General features: G+C 40.8%; 1 protein-coding gene across 2 annotated transcripts; it reads right to left on the minus strand.

Annotated features, from left to right (window-relative positions):
* Window positions 1-1,169: 1,169 nt before the first annotated feature.
* On the minus strand, window positions 1,170-24,497 carry rusf1 (RUS family member 1). 2 transcript variants are annotated; one of them, XM_034190831.1, is made up of 15 exons: window positions 23,726-24,497; window positions 23,505-23,647; window positions 23,353-23,430; window positions 15,140-15,254; window positions 14,995-15,040; window positions 14,890-14,922; window positions 14,699-14,804; window positions 13,451-13,552; window positions 11,324-11,394; window positions 3,009-3,193; window positions 2,860-2,917; window positions 2,709-2,773; window positions 2,518-2,634; window positions 1,764-1,829; window positions 1,170-1,676 (listed from the first exon to the last, which is right to left on the minus strand). In XM_034190831.1, the coding sequence occupies exons 2-15, from the start codon at window positions 23,640-23,642 to the stop codon at window positions 1,591-1,593; spliced, it is 1,266 nt and encodes a 421-aa protein (XP_034046722.1). In that variant the 5' UTR covers window positions 23,643-23,647; window positions 23,726-24,497; the 3' UTR covers window positions 1,170-1,590. The 2 variants fall into 2 exon arrangements, with proteins under 2 accessions (XP_034046722.1, XP_034046723.1); XM_034190832.1 differs by lacking the exon at window positions 23,726-24,497 and having other exon boundaries at window positions 23,505-23,681.
* Window positions 24,498-25,231: the final 734 nt, after the last annotated feature.

The following is a 25,231-nucleotide window of genomic DNA, read 5'->3' on the forward strand; positions in this document are numbered from 1 at the left end:
GAGTCCAACTCCCATGCCGGAGCTTGTGAGTTCGAGTCCCGAGGGGAGCGAATGGGCAGAGTCATAACAACACAACGCAGCCGCTACACAAGCCCACTTGACCACCAATTAACTTTGATAAAACATCATGAACACAATAATCCCGTTCATTAAGTATGCAAACTAAACAGGAAAATGTTTTAATCCAAAATGAAACATAGGTATTTTTGCATTATATATATATATATATCCATCCATTTTCTTCCGCTTTTTTAAATTTTCACCAATTACCCTTCAAATAGATTAATCAGACATGGTAAAGTTTGTTTTTTCATCAGACCAAATTTTACCCCATTTTTGGTCCATTCAAAATTTGATGCCAAAACATCCAGAGAATCCGTTACATTAAAATATATAGTAAAAATGGCCAACTTTGACAGAGCCATTATCAAATCCAAGCATATGGTTAGAAAAACTGAGCATGAACCTCTGTACACCATTGTCCGTTTGGCGGAACTTTTCCTTAGATTTCTATAATCAACACTTTTTGAATTTTATAGGCGGATGTTTTTAAGGCCAAATCCTGGTGAGCGGGAAATTTGAAATTCCTCAAATATTAGTCAATATTTTGCCTATTTCAGTAAATAAGGCATCATTTCAAGTGTTTTCTGATATGGGGAGTTCATTTATGCAATTAGTTTTATGATCAGAGATCAAGGTCATTGACAAAGGTCAAGATCAAGATTCAGCCAATTTTTCATATTCAGCAGTATGTATTACCACCAGAATTGATAATATTGTGCTTTTAATGAATCAATGTGATAGAAGAAAATATTTCCTTTATACTGATATGCAATATGACTGGTGTTTAACAGATTTCAGGTCTTTAAGGTTGGCAAAGTAAAGTTCTTTGAAATCCCGTTGTTTCATCAAATTTGAATCTCCTCATTATTCCAGTCAATACTTTACCTATTTCAGCAACCAAAGTATCATTTTATACATTTTCAAATATAGGGAGTGGGGGTTAACTTTATGGTCAAGGTCACTGCGTAATTTCATCAAAATCCGAGTCGGGTCATCGGGACACCTACATTACCACCCGCATGATTTTCTCAGAGACAGCTCATTAAATTGTTTCAATAATAACATCACCACACGGGTGAAAACATTCAATAAAAAAAGACTGCAAGTCTCCTACAACTTCTCCTTTATTGGACTGTTTTCAAAGAAAAATATGTGAATCACAACATAAGCGGCCCCAAGACATACCACAAAGGTAATGTCTGACCTCACAAAAACACCATAAGGCACTTTATGACACATAAACTGCTCAGTATGTTCCCAAAATTACAGTTTTATCATTTGAATGCACATATGTTTCCATAACAGCTGGAAGAAATGTACAAACCGTGAACAATTTTCTACAAGATGTATAACTCCAACAATTACTTTAAAAAAAAAAAAAAACAGCATAACACGTTCAAAACAGTGCTATCATCTTCATGGTTGAAACTATAACTTATCTGCATTAACAGATAATTAAAATATTAAACAGTGTGACAATCACTGTTTTTTGTTTTTTTTTTTTAAATGGACTGGATGCGTCTCATGTCAGTTGGTTTTTCTTTTCCACTCAACTCTCCACTCATCGCAGTCCAGCAGGGTTCGAGTCGTGATCCATCCTACTGCTTCCACCCCTGAAGATAAACCACAGGAACACTTTTACAAAAATACACCAGATAAACCCAACAACATGGAGCTCAAAAACCAGCGTGGACGCTCACCCTGGATAAATGGGTCAAAAATTGAATCCATCAACTCATGACTCTTGTGCACCATTTCCCAGTCAGCTAATAAATAAACAGATAAATAAAAAATTAAAAAAAACACTGAGTACAAGCATTAGCCAGCTGCAATTTATTAAAAGGGAACTGTGGGATTTTTCAACCTTTTAGATTTTTTTTTTTTTGGGGGGGGGGGGGGGGGGGCTTTTGACAAAAAATGACAATCAGTCCAGTATTGTTAGCATGCTAACAGTGCAGCGATCCAAATAGCAATACTATGTTAAAACTATGGGGAAAGCTAAAAGCTTCGAAATACATGGTTTCCATCACGAAACAGGTGAAAATGTCAGACGTGTCTGGTAGCCTGGAGACGAGCCCTGTGGAGGTACGTACAAACAGAGAGTGGTGGCGCCAAAGTGGAGAAAAAGGCTAAGGTAAGTCACTGCCTGTATAATCAGTTCTTTAAAAATAAAAACCCTTCCTTTCCTCTGCAGGGATCCTCTCCATGACCCAGAGTCTTCTATTGACATTTCGCCTGTTCACTGTCGACAGGAAGTGGATTACTGTGTGTGTTTTTTTTTTGTTTTTTTTTTTGCTTACATTTTACAGCTTTCAGTGTTCGCATTCTAACTCAAACTCTGCCAATTATCGTTGTTTTTGTCCCAAACCTGAACTTAAAAATGTCTAAAACAAAAAGTGGACTCAGCTTGAAAAAAAACCCACAGTTCTCCGAAAAAAAAATCCAAAGACAGACTCTGTTGTTTTCGTGTTTGAGGATCGCTCAGCTTCACTTGGAGCCACACGGCCTGACACGCCGCTCTGATTTCATCACGTGCCGACATGTCTGGTCCAAAACACACACACACACGGTCTGCAATAAGACGACACTGTGTTAAAACTTTCATCATCATCACGGTTCTGAGAAAAACGACCTCCGAGTCTCACCGTTTTTCACTCCAATGAGGTACGGAGTGTGGTTTTTCTTTAAACTCAAATTAAGATCTTCTGGGCTGCAAAAGAAAAATTCTAAAGTATTACCAGACTTTTATTCTTGATCAATTTCTGTCCATTTGTAACACACGAGACATGAACTTACCTTTGTATCAGATCCTGCAGCTTCACTCCCAGTTTGACAGACACAGTTTTCCCAAACTCTGGAAACAAACGGAAGAGTTTGTCAATGTTTATTTTTATTAAAGTGGATTCTTACAAAAACAACAACAAAAAGGTACAGATTCATCTTACCTAAAAAAACAGGTTCTCTCTGATTGGCCTCTATGGGACTGAGTACCCGTCTGTCCATCAGGTACTGCTGGAGAACTATTGACAGGCGTACCTCGTTGAATGTTTCCATGACAACTGAACGCACTGCTTTGTAGTTAGCAAACAGGTGGAGGATGGTGAAAAGGAAGAAGAGCGTGAAAATCAGCCTGAAAGAAAACAGTAAGTCAGACAACCGCAACACACACCTGGTCCATAAAGAACCACGGAACCAGACCGTAAATAGGTACGCGCATATGACCTAAATATGGTGTCTGCTGCTGTGGATGTATCAGTTGTACACAGCCTCAGAGACTTTCCAGGCAGTAGCTCTGACTTTGCATTTCATGGAATGTGTTTATTTTTTGACAATCGGGAATCCCCCTACTGGTGGCCAAGTGGTTAATGCACTTGGTTTCAGTGCGGAAGGTTCCCAGTTCAAATCCCACCCCTGCCAGGTTTCTCCATGTAATGTGGAGTTGCATCAGGAAGGGCATCCGGTGTAAAACTTGTGCCAATTCAACATGCACATAACTCAGCCACATGGGGTGTGCAGCCAGTACATTCTGAGTGCCGGTCCCAAGCCCGGATAAATGAGGAGGGTTGCGTCAGGAAGGGCATCCGGCGTAAAACAAGCCAACCCAACTATGCAGAATCGAATTCCCATACCGGATCGGTTGTGGCCCGGGTTAACAACGTCCGCCACCGGTGCTATTGCCCAACAGGGTGCCAGTGGAAATTGGGCTACTGCTGGGCGAAGACGACGAAGAAGAGGAAGAAAACGTTGCCACAAACAGCGGGAGAAGAAGAAAACTAGAAGGGTGGAAATGAGAGTGGGGAATGTTGGTAGTATGACTGGTAAAGGGAGAGAGCTGGCTGATATGATGGAGAGGAGAAAGGTAGACATATTGTGTGTGCAAGAGACCAAGTGGAAGGGAAGTAAGAGCAGGAGCATCGGCGGTGGGTATAAGTTGTTGTACCATGGTGAGGACAGGAAGAGAAATGGTGTTGGGGTCATTTTAAAGGAAGAGTATGTTAAAAGTGTGTTGGAGGTTAAGTGAGTGTCTGACAGGGTGATGAGTGTGAAGTTGGAAATTGAAGGGGTGATGATGAATATCATCAGTGCATATGCCCCACAGGTAGGTTGTGAGATGGAGAAAGATTTCTGGAGTGTGTTAGATGAGGTGGTGGAGAGTGTGCCCAAGCATGAAAGAGTGGTGATAGGAGCAGACTTCAATGGGCATGTTGGTGAAGGGAACAGAGGTGATGAGGAAGTAATGGGTAGATATGGTATCAAGGATAGGAATGGGGAAGGACAGATGGTAGTTGATTTTGCAAAAAGGATGGAAATGGCTGTGGTGAATACCTACTTTAAGAAAAGGGAGGAGCACAGGGTAAGATATAAGAGTGGAGGAAGGTGCACACAGGTGGACTACATTCTTTATAGGAGATGCAAGCTAAAAGAAATCACAGACTGTAAGGTGGTAGAAGGAGAGTGTCACTAGACAGCATAGGATGGTTGTTTGTAGGATGACTTTAGAGGTAAAGAAGAAGAAGAGAGTGAGAGCTCAACAAAGGATCAGATGGTGGAAGCTGAAGGAGGAAGACTGTTGTGTGAAATTTAGCGAGCAGGTGAGAGAAGCACTAGTTGGAGGGGAAACAATTTCGGACAACTGGAAAAGTACTGCAGATGTGGTGAGGGAGACAGCTAGGACAGTACTGGGTATGACATCTGGACAGTGGAAGGAAGACAAGGAGACTTGGTGGTGGAATGAAGAGGTCCAGGAAAGCATAAGGAGAAAGAGGTTGGTGAAAAAGTTTTGGGATAGTCAGAGAGATGAAGAAAGTAGACAGGAGTACAAGGAGATGCGGCGTAAGGCGAGAAGAGAAGTGGCAAAAGCAAAGGAAAAGGCATATTGCGAGCTGTACAAGAAGTTGAATAGTAAGGAAGGAGAAAAGGACTTGTACCGATTGGCCAGACAAAGGGACAGAGCTGGAAAGGATGTGCAGCAGGTTAAGGTGGTAAAAGATGCACATGGTAATGTGCTGACAAGTGAGGAGTGTGTGCTGAGAAGGTGGAGGGAATATTTTGAAGAGTTGATGAATAAAGAAAATGAGCGAGAGAAAAGGCTGGATGATGTGGTGAGAGTAAATCAGGAAGTAAAAGAGATTAGCAAGGACGAAGTGAGGGCTGCTATGAAGAGGATGAAGAGTGGAAAGGCAGTTGGTCCAGATGCCATTCCAATGGAGGCATGGAAATGTCTAGGAGAGATGGCAGTAGAGTTTCTATCCAGATTGTTTAATAAAATCTTGGAAAGTGAGAGGATGCCTGAGGAGTGGAGACGAAGTGTGCTGGTTCCTATTTTCAAGAACAAGGGTGATGTGCAGAGCTGCAGTAACTACAGAGGCATAAAGCTGATCAGCCACAGCATGAAGTTATGGGAAAGAGTAGTAGAAGCTAGGCTTAGAAAACAGGTGAAGATCTGTGAGCAGCAATATGGTTTCATGCCGAGAAAGAGCACTACAGCTGCAATGTTTGCTCTGAGAATACTGTTGGAAAAGTACAGAGAAGGACAGAAAGAGTTACATTGTGTGTTTGTGGACTTAGAAAAAGCTTATGATAGGGTGCCAAGAGAAGAGTTGTGGCATTGTATGAGGAAGTCTGGAGTGGCAGAGAAGTATGTTAGGGTAGTGCAGGACATGTACAAGAATAGTGTGACAGCGGTGAGATGCACAGTCGGAATGACAGACTCATTCAAGGTGGAGGTGGGATTACACCAAGGATCAGCTCTGAGTCCTTTCTTGTTTGCAGTGGTGATGGACAGGTTGACAGATGAGATCAGACAGGAGTCCCCATGGACTATGATGTTTGCAGATGACATTGTGATCTGTAGTGAGAGTAGAGAGCAAGTTGAGTCTAGTCTGGAGAAGTGGAGATATGCTTTGGAGAGAAGGGGAATGAAAGTCAGTAGAAGCAAGACTGAGTACATGTGTGTGAATGAGAGGGAGCCCAGTGGAATAGTGCAGTTACAAGGAGTAGAAGTGGAGAAAGTAGATGAGTTTAAATATTTGGGGTCAACTGTTCAAAGTAATGGCGAGTGTGGCAGAGAGGTGAAGAAGAGAGTGCAGGCAGGGTGGAGTGGGTGGAGAAAGGTGGCAGGAGTGATTTGTGACCGAAGAATATCAGCAAGAGTGAAGGGGAAAGTTTACAAAACAGTAGTGAGACCAGCTATGTTGTATGGTTTAGAGACAGTGGCACTAACAAAAAGACAGGAGGCAGAGCTGGAGGTGGCAGAGCTGAAGATGTTGAGATTCTCTTTGGGAATGACAAGAATGGACAAGATTAGGAATGAACATATCAGAGGGACAGCTCAGGTGGGACGGTTTGGAGACAAAGAGAGGCGAGATTGAGATGGTTTGGACATGTGCAGAGAAGGGACCCAGGGTATATAGGGAGAAGGATGCTGAGGATGGAGCCACCAGGCAGGAGGAGAAGAGGGAGACCAAAGAGGAGGTTTATGGATGTGCTGAGAGAGGACATGCAGGTGGTTGGTGTGACAGAGGAAGATACAGAGGACAGGGTGAGATGGAAACGATTGATCTGCTGTGGCGACCCCTAACGGGAACAGCCGAAAGACAAAGAAGAGAATTCAACATGCAGATCCTCCTTGGATTTGCTGTGGTGACCACCAGTGCAAACACGGGAGCAGCTGAAGGGACTTACTTTTATAGTTGAAATCCCCCCTGCAACCTCATTTTCAAACGCTATTCCTGTGACGAGTAGAAGTTAGGAAATTCGGTGATTGAAAAGTTGCGTTGAAACAGTTGAAGAAATTCGTATTGAAAGTGAATAATTCCGTTTTCAAATCATACAGAACATTTAATTCATGTAATTACATACCTTTCTGCGAAGTTTGGTGGTGATCGAAGCCTTCGCATGCATTATACGAGGGTAGGCTGAAAAGTTCTAAGGCTCACCAAGAAGGAGAAATGCCATTTCAATAAAACTTGGCATGCATTAAGTTCAACTCTTCTGATGACTAACTGTTATTTTCTTCCAGGTTGTGAGGTAGTTTGTGGTTCATAGCCAAGTTTGAAAGTTCGTGGTAGATGGAAACGGCAAAAATGGACAAAATCTGGCATCGCGGTGTGATTAAGTACCTGCATAAGAAGGGGTTAAAGCCCAAGGACATTCATGCGGATATGGTTGCTACATTAGGGGATGAAGCTCCCTCCTTATCTACAGTGCAGAAGTGGGCAGCTGAATTTAAGAGGGGCAGAGAGAGCCTTGAAGACGACCCAAGGTCCGGGCGGCCTGCAACAGCCACAACCCAGAAAAACATTGACCTTGCTCATGAAATGGTGATGGACGACAGACGATCGACGATTAATCAGCTAGCAGATGCTGTGGGAATATCCCGTGAGAGAATTGAACACATTCTGCATGAAGAACTTGGAATGTCAAAGGTGTCAGCTCGGTGGGTGCCACGTCTTCTGACGCCTGATCAGAAACGCACCAGGCTAGTCATGTCGAAGGCAAACTTGGCGCAATTTGAAGAGGATCCAGCCAATTACATGGAACGTTTTCTTACCCAGGATGAGTGTTGGGTTCACCACTTTGAACCAGAGACAAAAAAACAATCAATGCAGTGGAAACACCCAAGGTCACCACCTCCAAAGAAGGCCAGGGTCGTTTCGTCTGCAGGGAAGGTCATGGTTTCAGTTTTCTGGGATGCCAAGGGCATTGTGTTCATGGACTATCTTGAAAAGGGACAAACCATAAATGGACAGTACTATTCTAACCTACTGAGACAGTTACGCGAGGCTATCAAAAAGAAGCGACCAGGAAAGCTGACGAAAGGGGTGCTGTTCCATCAAGACAATGTCCCAGCTCACAAGTCAACAATGGCCATGGCCACTATGCACGAGTGTGGATTCAAACTGGTACATCACCCACCATACTCCCCTGACTTGGCACCCTCGGACTTTCATCTGTTCCCAAACCTGAAAAAAAAACTTGGCTGGGAAGCACTATCGGAGCAAAGGTGAGGTGATGGCTGCCGATGAGGACTATTTTGACTCTCAAAATGAACGCTTCTATGCCAAGGGAATTGAAGCACTCAAGCACCACTGGAAGAAGTGTGTGGAGTTACAGGGAGACTATGTAGAAAAATAACCCTGAATTTGTTCAATTTGACAACTGCATCATAGTCAGCCTTAGAACCTTTCAGCCTACCCTCATACATATTTTTATAATCCGTAAAACCGATGTCAAGTCGGCAAGACGGCGGACATGGCGAAATTGATGTTTTTTTTAACCTTGGAAACTACTGTCAGCAAACAGTGTTTATACAGCGGATCGTTGCAAATTACACATTTAAATGAGATAATAATTAGGTTTGACAGAGTACCATCATTTTGAAATATAAACAATGAGACACCGGTCACAGCTTTCTGGTGTTTCTCCCTTAAAACACACAGACGGAAATTACTAAGATCTTCCCACCTTCAAATGCTCATAACTTTCTTCATATCTGACATAGAAGAAATATTTAAACACCATTTTGAAGGTCTTTATAAGCTCTTTTGCAACCACCATTTCTGTTACAGTTCCTTTGACTTTAATTTTTTTGTCACATATCGACCGTATGTGAGTCTCCACGCCGATCTGAGCCAAAGTTATATACATTTATTTCATTGGTGTTATGACAGAGCAGCAGTTAGCATTGACAGATCAATGCTTTGTACTTGATCAAAAAAGTTCATCCATGACTAACTTTAAAATTTTTATACTCTGTTGGATTTGGGTGGATTTCCCAAAACTACAACCCTGGCTGAATAAGAAATAAAAAAGGGGAAAAAGCAAGATAACTCAGCAATACAATCTAATCCCCACTGAGGTCTGACAAATGCTAAGAATTTACTGAAAGCCAAGACTGTTCACTTTAGTTACTTATGCATAAACGCTCATCTAAATATGATACATGAAATTATTTTTGAGGAAAAAATTAAACCGTATCCGTAGTGTTGAGTTTGTGTTCTGTTGCTCTGGCTGCACAGGTTTCCTCCCACCACAGACCAGGAGGCAGGTTTGACACTCCAGGAACTGTAAACATTTACCCGTTTAGAGGAAAGACTGGGGTTCTGCTAAAGGACCCCCCCTCCTTAAAAATAAAAACCCAAAAAAGATTCCTGAACACTGTGTTGGAGCATCATAATAAGGTCCTTGGGGAGCTTTGATTCCAGTGGATGTGTACGCTTTTTAATGTGCATACAATGAGTTAATTTTTTGCCAAGGCGTTGGCTCCAGAGGAATGTGGCACCACTGGAACAACACGTCACCAATCCTGAACTGCAGATCTGTGACCATTAAGATCACAAAATGATTCTTTTTTTCTTCTTTAAATTCATTTATTAATTTTTTTTAATGTGAAAGTTATTAAACTTTTTGAAACATTTCATTTTGGTTTCAGGAACATAATGAGCAACTTTTTCAGGAAGGTTCCTGTTGGAAAACAGATCTTAAAGGCTAAGACTCCATTCAGGGTTTTTTCTGAATCTGAATGATGATATTCAGATTTAAGTCAGATTCTTTTCTCTCCTGCTCACCACACCCCACTTTACCCAAACTCCGTATAACGTCTTGTTTGTCTTTGGCAGGAGTTGAGGTGATGCCAGCAGAAGAATCCGGAGTTCAGGAAACACAAAACAAGGTGGTACTTATCAGAATCAGAGTGTATTCCAGGACATCATTGGGGCACTACCAATGCATGAGTACGAGAAGACGTCCAAGATAAACAACCTGAAGACCAGGTACAAAAAGGTGAAAGATTGCAACGCAAGAACCGGAAGAATTCAGCTCGAGCCGGATTGAGTTTGGCCTTGTGTTTAAGATGAGCCAAATTTGAAAAACAGGTCCGAATGCTATCCAAAGAGAGAGCAATCTGGACTGAGTCTGACCCCAATCTCATAGGGACATTACAATGGAGATAAATGGCTTTAGACCCAAGTCTAAAATAAAACCCGGTATTAAAAAAATACTACACAATTGTTTATAAAAATAAACAAACAAAAAATTTCACCACTTGATTATTTATTTATTTGAAAAGTAGACTAAACTAGAAGCACTCGGAGAGCGCAAACCTCCGCCAAGGCCATAGGGTCAGTGACGTCACATGGAATACCCTTTGGCAAAGAGACTTATTCCACATCATTTCACGCATCTACCATCATGTTTCAGATTCAGTGGTTAACCCTCTGGGGTCCGAGGGCATTTTTTGGACAGTTCACTCGCCTGGCATAAATGTTTTTTTTTTATTGTTGTTAACAGCTCTACCTGCATCCCACAATCAAGTTTTATGTCTCTTTTTTCAGGACAAACTGTACTTTCAAAATATATATGCTATAGTTGTGTTTTATAAGTGTAATAAAGGTTTACAATCAGAAATAAGAAAGGAAAAAGTAAAGCGGGAAATAATTTTCCACACACATTTATTCAAAACACATAGCAAATTATAATAAACTAGTAACACATCACTCCTAAAAACAGTCTTTGGTGTGTCACGTGAGGTGAATCTGCCCTACGACTGGATTTTGAAAAACCATGTGACGCTGAACCAATTCCGATTGGACACTCACATTCTGCACGTCATCACACAGCTTCTATGAGGAGTACAAAGATGGTGGACGGTGGCTCGAAAGTCCGCGGAGTTAACTTTTCAGAAAAAAAAGTGTACGTTTCTATCTCATATCATTAAAAAGTAATTTATGATTTAGTAAAGCTTGGTCTCAGCCGTCGTATCCGACGGCGTCAGCCCCAGAGGGTTAAACCCTTAGATCTTCAGCAACTGTATTTATAAAGAGAAACTGCATGAACTACACAAGTTTTTTATTTTCTAATAACAAATTCATTCGAGGAGAAACAAATGCTAAATTATTGTTGTGTCGTAACTTAATTTTTGTTGAGCCTTTGTGACCCGTCTTCATGAAGTTAGATGCAAAAATGTTGAAATTGGCCCTATCATGCAATGATAAAGAATCCTTAAAAAAATTACTGGATCTGGATCGTGTTCAGGATCATTCCCAAAATTTATTGACTTCTAAGTTAGGCCAAGATACACCCCTGGTAAAAATTTCATTGAAATCCGTTCAGGATTTTTTGAGTAATCCTGCTAACAACCCAACCAACCAACCAACAAAAACGGACGAGACCGAAAACATAACCACCTTGGCGGAGGTAATTAGTTGCCGTTGTCCTTGAGGGTGTTTAGTGGTCCGGATGAAGTGTAGTCTGAACTTACACTGGGTTGTTAACGATGAGGGGAACAAGCATCAAACTGACCAGCAGTCCAGCCAAATTCACCAGAGTCTCCTGTTGGAAAACAAAGACAAAAAACAAACAATTAAATGATCTAAACCAGAAACTGCCATTCAGTTGATTGAGTATAATATCAATATCACCAAAATAAGAATATTTTAATCTTTGGGGTTTTCTCAAGCAGCCGTCTGAGGTTTTTGCAAACGTAAACAGAGTTCAGATCTCAGATCTGACTTTATTTTCATGTTTATGTTATTCAAGTATCAAACATTTAAACTGCTGCACTTATACTATTTTATTAATCTCTTATTTATTATTGTGATATGCACAGAAAAGTAGATAAAATGTTTTTAAATTTCAATATTGTAAAAAATATTTTTAAAGTACCACATTAGACTCGACATCAGCAGACATTCAAAACTGAAGGACTCAGAATGTCACCAATAAATACTGATATTTAAAGAATGTCACCCTCAGATTTGGAAAAAAATGGTCAGCTCCACCCAACGCCCCCCCAGTCACTCACTTCATATTCATAGACAAAAAACAGTTACCTGAATAAAAATCTGACAATGAACAAATTAAATAAGAGTCACAGCCATAAAATTTGTTTTCTAATCTACGAAGGCAGACTCTTACACTGAACGTCCCACCGCGGCTAATTTGAACTGCGCCATTCAATTGGCTTAATGGTGTCTTGATCACTTCAGTAGATGAATTCAAGAATATTGACTGAAGTGTGTATTTTATGTTATGATACTGTGCTTAGAAATAAAAACAACCAGCTGTGTTGCTGAACTAATGATGCCGTCACATTTGGGTAAACAGAATATTGGCAGTTCTTTCCTATTTTAAAGATGGATGGTTTCTAATACATGAAGACAAAATAGATGTTTTTTTGTGGCCGATTTGTTCGATAAGATGATGAAAAGAGGCAGCTGATTCAGACAAAAACAAACAAACAAATAAAATCATAGAGCTGTCAGGGGGTAAAATATTACAAAAATCAATACGCTTTTCACTAAAGTGGGCGGCCCTTCATGGGTGTTGGGAAAACTTGATCCTGCTCAAATTCCAACGCACTTGAGATACCCTCTTATACAGTGTTGCCAAAGTAACTTTATTAGTTACTTTATACAGTTACTTCATTAGCAGTTGTGGACATGTCGGGAGCTCCTGATTGTAACTAATAAAGTAACTAGTAATCTAACTTGGTTATTTTTTTTAAGATTGAGTACTCAGAAAAGTAATTAGTTACTTTGTTGATTACTCAGTCTTAAGAGCAACCAAGTTAGATTACTAGTTACCTTATTAGTTACATTACTTATTAGTTGCAAGTTGTTGGCAGCTCCTAACAAAGTAACTGCATCAAGCTGCTAATGAAGCAACTGTAGAAAGAAACTAAAAAAGTAACTAATAAAGTAACTTTTCAAAGTAACTGTGGCAACACTGCTCTTATAGGACGTCCAGTTCAAATGCTGGTGGAAAATCTTGCCAACCTTTTTCGGGTTACCATGGGCACGACAAAAAAGTGTGGCTACCGGACTGATACACACACACACACACACACACACACACACACACACACACACACACACACACACACACACACACACACACACACACACACACACACACACACACACACACACACACACACTCTATATCCCCCTTGTGGCCCTACAGCTATTCGGGGATTACAAACCCTTCAGATGGGTGGTTGCCATGAGGTGCAATCACGTTTAAGTTGCCTCATCAGAAATATAAATTATTTGTCATTATTATAGAGAACTTGATTTCATCTGACTGAAGGTCCAACATAAATATCAAGTTTTGTTTATTTGTATGTTGGAACATGTGCACTGTTGAGTCATTTCCAGCAGAGTGCAGCAATGACAAATGTGTGCGTCTCGATCCGATCTGATACACACCTGCAAAATACAGTATTAATCCAGTAGAACAACTGTAGTATACACCACTTTACTCTGGTAGAACTGCAATAAAATAAAGTACTTAACCACAGCAGTAGACTTTATTTGTCAGAGGTATTTAGTTAACCAGCGTTTAAACAGAACATTTCTAATGTAAATCGTGAGTTCAGTGAAAGTACCTGACTGCCGTCTTTGGCGGAGATGTCGGCCATGTTGTCTCGGCGAGCCTGATGAACGGTCAGAGCAGCTCTCGTCGCCCCACCTGCCACACCAACAATAGACTGGAGAGTAAGGAAAAAACAAACATCCAATAAATACTCCCACGTGCAGTTTACCGGGTTATTAATTCAGTAAATATCAGGCAACACCAACCAGATTTAAATGTGATCATTTTGTACCTAAAAGTTATTAATACAAAATTTAACTGCTTGTCATCATTTTTTCATATTATACAATGGATTCCTTCATTTTTGGGAGGAACAGGACACTCGATGAAAGTAAGAAATTGGTCTGATTGCCGATTGTCTGGATTTGTTAATATTTTGTAGCAGGGGAGCATTAAAATCCAACCCCTCATCCATGTCGTGACACCTGGGTAATGGATCAAGTAAGGGTTTGCCTGTTGGGGTGAAATATGGAGAAGGCCTTCTGTGCCCCGGTACCACTAGGGTAACCATGAAGGACCAACAGGTGAAGCAAGAAGTTCTTAAAGGTGGATCAAACAGAGGAGGTGACGGCTTGTAATCCAGCGGCTGTGAAGGTTGATGAAGGCTGCAGCAGGTCCTCAGACCCCATTCGTCTGGGATTTCAGAGCTAAGGATCTGTCAATGGCCGCATGTTTATCGGCAAGCAACGACATTCCCACAGTAAAACAAACCCACACACAGGCCGACGCTGGTTGCCTGAGATTCGACAAAGAGATGATCTTCCTCACTGTGATGATAGCACGGGGTCACCTAGAGATCACCTGCTGCAAATACAGTCAATTAGTCAACTCTGGAGTTTTCCAGCGCTTTATTGGCTGAACACGCTAGTTAAAAAGCAGCAAGTGGAACAGGAAGTTAGAAAACATGCAGTTCTATTTCATCCTTCCTGACCACCAGAGGTGGTGCAAAGCACTGAATGATCACCTTTGTGCCAAAGCAGGTCGAGAATAAATCTAAAAAGTGTCACATGTGACCGTCAGGTGACCTACGTGACCCTATATAAGACACATGACACCAGAAGCTCAGTCCCTTAAACCTTCTTGCAAGCAAACGAAGATTCCAAGGGACCAAGTGCTCTGGCGGTCATCCAGGATTCATAGAACTGTAGTTACATGCATAACTTTCATTCAGGTGATCTCCAAGAACTGTTTTCTGTTTTAAATAATCTAAAATCTATAACTGCGTCAACCAAATTACAATCTTGATGATTTTATTTTTTACCTTGAAGATTCCTGCAGTGCAAACAATCAAAGTGAAAGATGTGGGAAAATACGGAGCCAAGATTTCCATGAACATGGCCACGTCATTTAGAACATCAGCAAACAACCTGAGAAGCAAAGCAAAGGCAGGACCTGATGCATCACATGGTTTCTACAGAGCGACACCCTTCAGCCCCACGGCGCCAAACGTACCTCCATTTTTTGGCCTCTGAGTCCAATTTACTCCTGGAACCAAGGCAACGATTATGAAAAGCAAATTTCCATCAGTACATCAAACAAGCCTTAACAGGTGCCTACCCTTTCTGCCAGGCGAAGAGGATTCTACCCAACATGCCAGTTCCATCTTGGGGGTGGGGGTGGGGGTCAGTAGATTTGTTGGTAAAATACTCAGATTACAGGTGTGTCATTAGCATACGTTAGGACTGCAGCATTATGGACTCACCTTTCAATATCCAGGTGACTGTGGCAGCAGCGACGGTCGCCTGCTGGTTTCCGACGCCAACACCTCTGAGAGACGCCTGAGTGGCCAAAGTTCCTGACAGAGCGCTGGAAAAGGCCTGCGAGAGACAGATGAGTGCACACAGACAGACAGACACAATGACAAAAACCTTAATTAATAAAAGATCTGAAAAACTGCTCTTTTTAATGAATCAATTAACCTAATTAAAAAAAAAAAAATTCACAGAAATTACCATCTGAATTTTAAAAGTCCAAAAGTAATAAATAAAGTAAAACCTCACATATTAGTGCAAATGTTTTTCCATATGCAAATAAATAAAGAAAAAAAAATAAGAAGAGGTTCATTATTTAACATGACATTGGGCGAAAGACAGAAATCGGAAGAAAATCTGTGAACCAAAAAAGAAATAGGGAAATGCGAAACATTCTGCCTGCTATCGAGAGGAACACACGGTCGGACAGGTGTGCACAATACCGTGGTGGCTGTTTTGTGCACGCTCATGTTTGTGTGCACGAACACAGTGTGAGCACGTGGAAAGTCACGTACACAGCAGTGGAGCAAAATATATATATATAAAAAAAAACACCACAGTTTATTAATACTTAATTCCCATTACAAAGAGCGGACTTAGACTTGCCGAGACGTACACCAGGAAGTAATGAAATGATGTGGATTACTGTTCTCCCTTTTATGTTTTACATGAATTACCTGATGTGCTCATCTCATGAAGACATCAGCCGGGCTCTCGTCTCATGAAGAGTCGACTCCCGTCTCATGAACACATCAACCGGCATGGCGTTTCCAGCGCGCAGTGATCCCCTGGTTGCAAATGTGATATGTGTTTTAATTATTACGTGGGGAAATCTCGCAGTGACATGGACTTTGCAGTGATTTTCTGCATGGCACAATATTCACCAGCGTTGCAGTGCGCTCACGCAGCGGTCAGCTGAAACATGTTTCAATTTATTTCCATGGGAGGACAGCATGCTGACCTCCGTGGTGAAGTTATGCAGGTCATATTCTACCAGCCACTACAGGTGTTCTTTGGCTGTGACTTGCGAGCACAGATATCTGAACAGCTGCCAGTCGCAGGGACAAACCCCCTTTGTCTGCAGATGTCACTGCACCATAACACAACACTGCAATTTATAATATTTAATCCCTCTTATTGAGCGGACAATACAAGTATGAACCTTCTGTTCCTCTGTATATGACCCTGGTCACAGGTGTACAGTCATGAAATGGCATGAATGAAGTAGTGCGCTTTTATGGTCACATCTGCTCGTCTGGCGTGTCCAGCCGGCCCCGCACATGTCTCCAGTGAGCGGCACGCCAAAGGACACAGTGTCATGTGGACCATAGCTCACGTGGGTGATGTGACCTTCAGATCACCAGCTGAGTATACACATGATCAGACGGTCCTTTTCACATGGCACAGCCTGTCAATGTGCGCTCACTACAGCCCGTCGCAAAGACGATATATGTTCTTATGTATTTCCACGTGAGGACAACAAGTACATGCATGTGCCTCATGGCACAGAGTTGTAAGGCCGTGTCCTTCAAAACATGGTATGTGTTCACCAGCTGTGACTCACGGGTCCAGAGATCTAAACAGCCACTGTTTGCAGACACACCCACCAGTCGGTTCAGCACGCAGAACAAAGTGTCACTCTCTGTTTCTGTGATCATTTGTTTTAGTTATTTGTTATGTAATTGTGTTGTAGTTATTGTAGTAATTATTTAGATACCTGTACTGGCTGTGGTCTCTGTGTTTGTAATGTAACACGTTGTGTGCACTGAGCCGTCGTTTCCAGCTGTCAGTGTGTGGCTGGGCAGCGCCTCGCTGTACTGTGTGCACCCAGACGTGGCTGGCTGGTCCCCATGTGATCATGTCTGTACATACATATCAGCATTTCATGCAAGTGACCCCCACATGTGTTGCCGGGGGGAGGAGAAACTCTAGCATGCCACATGTGTGTTGCGTGACAACGTCACACTCGTGGGGCACTTAGAGAATTTTCAGACAGCTCAAAAGTGGTCACCTGCTTACCATTTTCGTGCTGGCTGCGCGAATGGGCCCACATTTTCTAAGTGCTCTCCAAGTGGTATTGGATGTTCGTGTGTCGCACCTGGAATTTGTCCGACACCTGCCGAGAGAGGGAATCGAATGAGCACTTACAGGGCACTCTCTCTGTCTTTCGGCCGCTGCTGTGCGCGAATGGTTGTGGCAAAAGGTGTAGGAGAGGTTAGAGGCAGCTCTGTTTTTTCACAAATGGCATACGATTCTTCCTTCGTGTGCCATTCAGCTTCATTCATGCTACGTGTGACGAGGCCCTTAATGTGCGTAGCCAACAAAAGCACTTTATCAGCTGCTTATCTTTAGAAGAGCCCATGGCGCGTCTCTCATTCCTCCCCAGCATATCTGTTCAAGGTGCCAGTTGGGAGCTTGGCTGCAATTGGGAGGCAAACCCAGATCGTTGGCATCCCAGTCCAATGTACAAACCGTTAAGCCACCACCTCCCTATAAAACTATAACCACCAACAGGTAAATAACTATAGTTTACAGTGAAAACTTATGCAAAGATGTTTTTCCCTCCTTTTTTGTAATTTATGGCACATAATGTCACTCACGTCTAGATGGGGTCAGTGAGACAGTGACTTCTTTGCGTCCATGTGAGAGGTCACAAGTGAATGACAGCAGATTTTTTCTATTACATCTTTGTCAGTTTTTTTTATTCCATAATATATCATCATACAATACACCACTGTAGGTGCACGTGTTGTACAGTGTACAGTTTGCACAGCATTGGACTTTAGAGCTGGTTTTTGGTGACCTCCCAGCAAACTAGGGCTGCAACAAATGATTATTTGGATCATCGATGAATCTGATGGGGTTTCGACACGATTAACTGATTAATCGGATTAGTGGGGAATTTTTAAAACATAGACCAGGGAAACAATTGTTCTCTCCTTCCATCACTTTATTTAACAACAGAACATTATTTGAAAACTTAAAATACTTGAAAATCAACAAATCGTCAAATGTCCCTTGGCTGTTGAAATCTAAAATAATAAAGAATAAAACAGTTTATAATAAAGAACAAAAATAATTATTTCAAATGGCATTGCTTTATCAAAGTGCTGAGTTGCCATAAAACAACATTGAAACATATAAATGTTATAAAATATATGGTGAAAAAAAGAGGTATTTTTGTTGCTGACTCATATGTGCAACATTCTCTGTATAAGTTGTAAACTATGTGGTCATTTCACAATGACACATGTGACTCATGTCTCTTTCTCTAAAATTGTATTGTAGCATTATTAGTTATTATTACTGTTGCTATTATTATTAATATATAAATAAAAATAAATTAAAAAATAATATAATTTGTAATACATTTGACTCTTTTATGACAACTAACGCTGAGCAATTGTTATACAGAAAACAAATGCACAAACATGCTGAAATGCCAGCAGCTTAATGCTAACTTTAACATTGAACCAGCCATAGACATGCTAACACATTAGCATCGGCATTAGCATAAAATACATCTATCAACTGTTTCAGAAGACCATAACAGGTCAGTTTAAACATAAAAAGGTAAATATTCCTCACAGACATATGCTCTTTAGGGTTTTAGTGGGGAAAAATTAAGATAAGATGTCGAACAGCTTCTGGACATGGTGGAGAACAAATTGGGAAAGTTCAAGGCTTGGTTTGATGCTAATAAATTGTCACTCCAGCTTGGGAAAACTAAATGTATTATATTTGGAAATAAACAATTACCTAAATTTAAAAATTTGACTATAAACAATACGGAAATAGAGGTAGTAACAGAGAATAAATTCCTTGGTGTTATAACTGACAATAAACTAAGTTGGAAAGTACATATAAACTATTAAATATTAATATATTATAATATTAATAATATTAAATAACTATTAAATCAAAAATGTCCAAATCTATAGCCATTTTGTATAAAGCCAAAGACACACTATCGGGGAAGGGTTACTTACTTTATACTATTCATTAATAGCACCATATCCAATATGAATTTTCAGACCTTTTGTCTGACTTAGTGCTTAGCTCAGATAAGATAATTATAGTGGGCGATTTTAACATCCACACAGATGCTGAGAATGACAGCCTCAACACTGCATTTAATCTATTATTAGACTCTATCGGCTTTGCTCAAAAAGTAAATGAGTCCACCCACCACTTTAATCATATTTTAGATCTTGTTCTGACTTATGGTATGGAAATAGAAGACTTAACAGTATTCCCTGAAAACTCCCTTCTGTCTGATCATTTTTTAATAACATTTACCCTGTTGGACTACCCTGCAGTGGGGAATAAGTTTCATTACACTAGAAGTCTTTCAGAAAGCGCTGTAACTAGGTTAAGGATATGATTCCTTCTTTATGTTCTCTAATGTCATATACCAACACAGAGCAGAGTAGCTACCTAAACTCTGTAAGGGAGATAGAGTATCTCGTCAATAGTTTTACATCCTCATTAAAGACAACTTTGGATGCTGTAGCTCCTCTGAAAAAGAGAGCTTTAATCAGAAGTGCCTGACTCCGTGGTATAACTCACAAACTCGTAGCTTAAAGCAGATAACCCGTAAGTTGGAGAGGAAATGGCGTCTCACTATTAGAAGATCTTCACTTAGCCTGGAAAAAGAGTTTGTTGCTCTATAAAAAAGCCCTCCGTAAAGCTAGGACAATCTTTCTACTCATCACTAATTGAAGAAAATAAGAACAACCCCAGGTTTCTTTTCAGCACTGTAGCCAGGCTGACAAAGAGTCAGAGCTCTATTGAGCTGAGTATTCCATTAACTTTAACTAGTAATGACTTCATGACTTTCTTTGCTAACAAAATTTTGACTATTAGAGAAAAATTACTCATAACCATCCCAAAGATGTATCGTTATCTTTGGCTGCTTTCAGTGATGCCGGTATTTGGTTAGACTCTTTCTCTCCAATTGTTCTGTCTGAGTTATTTCATTAGTTACTTCATCCAAACCATCAACATGTTTATTAGACCCCATTCCTGCCAGGCTGCTCAAGGAAGTCCTACCATTATTTAATGCTTCAATCTTAAATATGATCAATCTATCTTTGTTAGTTGGTTATGTACCACAGGCTTTTAAGGTGGCAGTAATTAAACCATTACTTAAAAAGCCATCACTTGACCCAGCTATCTTAGCTAATTATAGGCCAATCTCCAACCTTCCTTTTCTCTCAAAGATTCTTGAGAGGGTAGTTGTAAAACAGCTAACTGATCACCTGCAGAGGAATGGTCTATTTGAAGAGTTTCAGTCAGGTTTTAGAATTCATCATAGTACAGAAACAGCATTAGTGAAGGTTACAATGATCTTCTTATGGCTTCGGACAGTGGACTCATCTCTGTGCTTGTTCTGTTGGACCTCAGTGCTGCTTTTGATACTGTTGACCATAAAATTTTATTACAGAGATTAGAGCATGTCATAGGTATTAAGGGCACTGCGCTGCGGTGGTTTGAATCATATTTGTCTAATAGATTACAGTTTGTTCATGTAAATGGGGAATCTTCTTCACAGACTAAAGTTAATTATGGAGTTCCACAAGGTTCTGTGCTAGGACCAATTTTATTCACTTTATACATGCTTCCCTTAGGCAGTATTATTAGACGGTATTGCTTAAATTTTCATTGTTACGCAGATGATACCCAGCTTTATCTATCCATGAAGCCAGAGGATACACACCAATTAGCTAAACTGCAGGATTGTCTTACAGACATAAAGACATGGATGACCTCTAATTTCCTGCTTTTAAACTCAGATAAAACTGAAGTTATTGTACTTGGCCCCACAAATCTTAGAAGCATGGTGTCTAACCAGATCGTTACTCTGGATGGCATTACCCTGACCTCTAGTAATACTGTGAGAAATCTTGGAGTCATTTTTGATCAGGATATGTCATTCAAAGCGCATATTAAACAAATATGTAGGACTGCCTTTTTGCATTTACGCAATATCTCTAAAATCAGAAAGGTCTTGTCTCAGAGTGATGCTGAAAAACTAATTCATGCATTTATTTCCTCTAGGCTGGACTATTGTAATTCATTATTATCAGGTTGTCCTAAAAGTTCCCTAAAAAGCCTTCAGTTGGTTCAGAATGCTGCAGCTAGAGTACTGACATGGACTAGGAGAGAGCATATCTCACCCGTGTTGGCCTCTCTTCATTGGCTTCCTGTTAATTCTAGAATAGAATTTTAAATTCTATTCTTACTTATAAGGTTTTGAATAATCAGGTCCCATCTTATCTTAGGGACCTCGTAGTACCATATTACCCCATTAGAGCGCTTCGCTCTCAGACTGCGGGCTTACTTGTGGTTCCTAGGGTTTGTAAGAGTAGAATGGGAGGCAGAGCCTTCAGCTTTCAGGCTCCTCTCCTGTGGAACCAGCTCCCAATTCAGATCAGGGAGACAGATACCCTCTCTACTTTTAAGATTAGGCTTAAAACTTTCCTTTTCGCTAAGGCTTATAGTTAGGGCTGGATCGGGTGACCCTGGACCATCCCTTGGTATGTTGCTTTAGACGTAGACTGTGGGGGGGTTCCCATGATGCACTGTTTCTTTCTCTTTTTGCTCCGTATGCATCACTCTGCATTTAATCATTAGTGATCGATCTCTGCCCCCCTCTCGGCATGTCTTTTTCCTGGTTCTTTCCCTCAGCCCCAACCAGTCTCAGCAGAAGACTGCCCCTCCCTGAGACTGGTTCTGCTGGAGGTTTCTTCCTGTTAAAAGGGAGTTTTTCCTTCCCACTGTGGCCAAGTGCTTGCTCATAGGGGGTCGTTTTGACTGTTGGGGTTTTTTCATAATTATTGTATGGCCTTGCCTTACAATATGGAGCGCCTTGGGGCAACTGTTTGTTGTGATTGGCGCTATATAAGAAAAAAGTTGATTGATTGATTGATTGATATATGACTATTGCATTGAGTTGTGGGGAATACTTATAAATCAAACACTAATCAAATATTCCTTCTACAAAAACGAGCCATACGTATCATCTGCAATAAACACTTTCGTGAACCAACTCATTCCCTATTCATTTCTCTGAATGTAATAAAATTTAGAGATATGGTGGAGTACATTACCCTACAGATTTTGTTTAAAGCAAAAAACCAAGCCTTGCTGAGACATGTCCAGAGGCTGTTTGAAATGAGGGATTCTGAGTATAGTTTACGTGGCTGTGTATTATTCAAGAAACCATTAATTCGCACTAATGTAAAAGGTTTTTGTGTATCCGTGACAGGGGTGAAGATGTGAAATGAGTCTCCTATTGAGATCAAAACGTGTGGTACTCTGGCATGTTTTAAGCGACTCTGCAAAAAAGTATTGTTTCAAATATTGTAGTGGGATTCGTCGTGAAGTGACTGTGTCAGGTATGTAATGTTTGCTTGTGTGTAAGTATGTATGCTTAGGTATATGTGGGTATGACTGGGAAGCGTATGTGATGGTATATGTATTGTACAAGTATTTGTGTGTGTATATATATATAGATAGATAGATAGATGTGTGTGTGTGTATGTATATATGTGTTTGCATACGTGTGTGTGTGTGAATCTAATTAGTAGTGAGTGTATTTATTGATTTCGTGGAATAAGGGGTGGGTCTTGATAAGTTATGCTTCTACTCACCCCCTTTCCGTCACATGGGTTTTGATTTTGGTCAGTTTTGGATTATTGTATTTTGTTTTCTGTTTTGCTGTATTGTTGTTTTGTTTTGTGTTTGTAAATATTGTATTTCTTTTTTTTTATTCAACCATGTGTGTCGAAATAAAATAATTCAATTCAGATTCATAAAGCGAAATAAAACAAATGAAACCAATGAAGCAGCAGCTCAAAGCACTCCTTCATTGGGTCAAGATTGAAAGCAAAGCTCGGTTGATTATGTGGAAGAAACGAAACATCTGCGGTTAAAACAAAGTTATTTAGCAACTAATCGATGACTAAATTAATTGACAACTATTTTAATGATGGATTTTAATCGATTAACTCAATTAGTTGTTCCAGCTCTACAGCAAATACATGACAGTCAAAAGGGTTTGGTCAGGATTTAGTCCCATCATGTAATGTCAGTATCTAAATGTAAGGTCCTGGCTTGCTGACCTCATGCGGCCCCGGGGCCACCAATTAGAGAGCGGTACCTGCACAGTGTCCCAGAGCTGGTACTGAAGGTAATCCCCGCTGACGCTCTCCGGGTATCCCTGAGGCAGAAACACGCTCTGAAACACAAACCACAAACGTTCAAACCTCAGAGATCAGAGCAGGAAAAACCCTGACTGACAATCATCCTCACTTTGAAAGCCCCGATGACGGAGTTCCGTGAGGATCCAGATCCGGTTCTGTCTCTCTTCATCACTCCGTCGTCTGTCAAATACCTCCAGGACTCTCCGCTGCCGTACCGCTCCGTGGCCAAAAGTCCGACTCTGTCCATTCAGACTGCTCCAAAAAAAAAAAAAAAAACTGCTGCTGAGGAGGAAAGCAGACGCGTACAGCAGGTTTATTAACGATACCTACGAGTCGCACCGCCGCCAGTTTGGGTTTCCTGCTGTACTTCCGTGTTGCTGTCAGTTGGGGCTTTCTCATTGGTTGGTTTGAGGAGTAAGGCGGAGCTTCCAGCAAGCGCGCCAGGAACGAGGCAAACAAAACAAAACAAAACGGTTTTATCCTATTTTAAAATTAATAACAAACCACTAATTAATAATAATATTAATAAATAGTACTGGATGAGGAAAGACATCACATCACAGTTTCAGCTAGGAAAATTGGGCGTGGCCAAACTCCAAAGGTTGTATCAAGGTCAAGAGGTGATTGATCAGAATCAGAATCAAATTTATTGCCAAGTAAGTTTACACATACACGTAATTTGATCTTGTGTTATTGCGAGTAAATAACAATAATAAAAAAGAAAAGAAGTAAAAGTGTCCAATCAAATAGTCAAGACTATGTTCACCATTAAATAAATATAACGTAGTGGGATGGGCCTGTGCAAAAGCATATGATTGGTGTTCAGGTGTACAGTACCTTTGACTGCAGGGATGACCAATCTGTACTTTGTGGAAGTGGGGGGGGGCAGTGTAAATGGGGGTCTCTGGCATTATTTATTAGTCTAGCTGCAGATGGAAATAAGATGTTTTGTGTATTGAGGTTTTAGCCCTAAGTGTGACATAACGCATCATGTGATTTTCAACTTCCAGTTCCAAACAAAAAAGGCGCGCCGTCATTAACATTGAGAACTGCACTGAGACTATCTGATCAGGCTGCACTTAAACCGCTTGTATATTGTGCCTAAAACTCTCCTGGATATATTAACTGGGTTTTTAAACGTTGTTACTGTGTTTGTTTCATGTAAAAATGTCAGACGCTCAGGTTGTTTCTCCGTTATTTTCAGTGGGAGTTGCTGTGAGCTGCGATCGCTTCCTGTTCATGTCGTTCGGGGAGAAAGTGAAGTTTGCACTTTAACGTCCTGTTTATTGAAATAAATATTTTTTTTTATTAACAAACAGACATGTATATTTTACCTGTGCATAATAAAATATGTAAAGTAAAGGAAAAAAATTTAAGTGTTCTGACCATAGAGCCAGACGAATGCGGTTAACGGAGGTGGAGGCGGAGAAGGGAGGGACGGAGGTTTGCGCACAATGTAAACACAAACCAAACTTAAACTGTAAATCCTTAAAAGAATCATACAGATGTAACTGTAATTGTAAACTTGGAGGTCTTTGGACCCGGAAACAGATTTATCACATGATGCGTTACATCAGCGCTTAACAACCGGATGGTCCTCAGCCGTCTGCCAGAGGGGAAGTTAACAAAAAGTTGGTGTCCTGGGTGAGAGGGATGAGCCACTCTTCCTTGCTCGCCTAGGGCCCTGGAGTTGTACAGGTCCTGTAGGGATGACATATTGCAGTTCATCACCTTCTCTGCTTCTGTCCTTAGCAGTGGAAGCAGAGTACGACAGCGATGAAATAGGAGATGATGGACTCAATGATGGCAGTGTAGACGGGGTTCAAGCTGTTTGAG

Source organism: Thalassophryne amazonica, chromosome 16, assembly GCF_902500255.1.
Source record: "Thalassophryne amazonica chromosome 16, fThaAma1.1, whole genome shotgun sequence".
NCBI classification, from domain to species: domain Eukaryota; kingdom Metazoa; phylum Chordata; class Actinopteri; order Batrachoidiformes; family Batrachoididae; genus Thalassophryne; species Thalassophryne amazonica.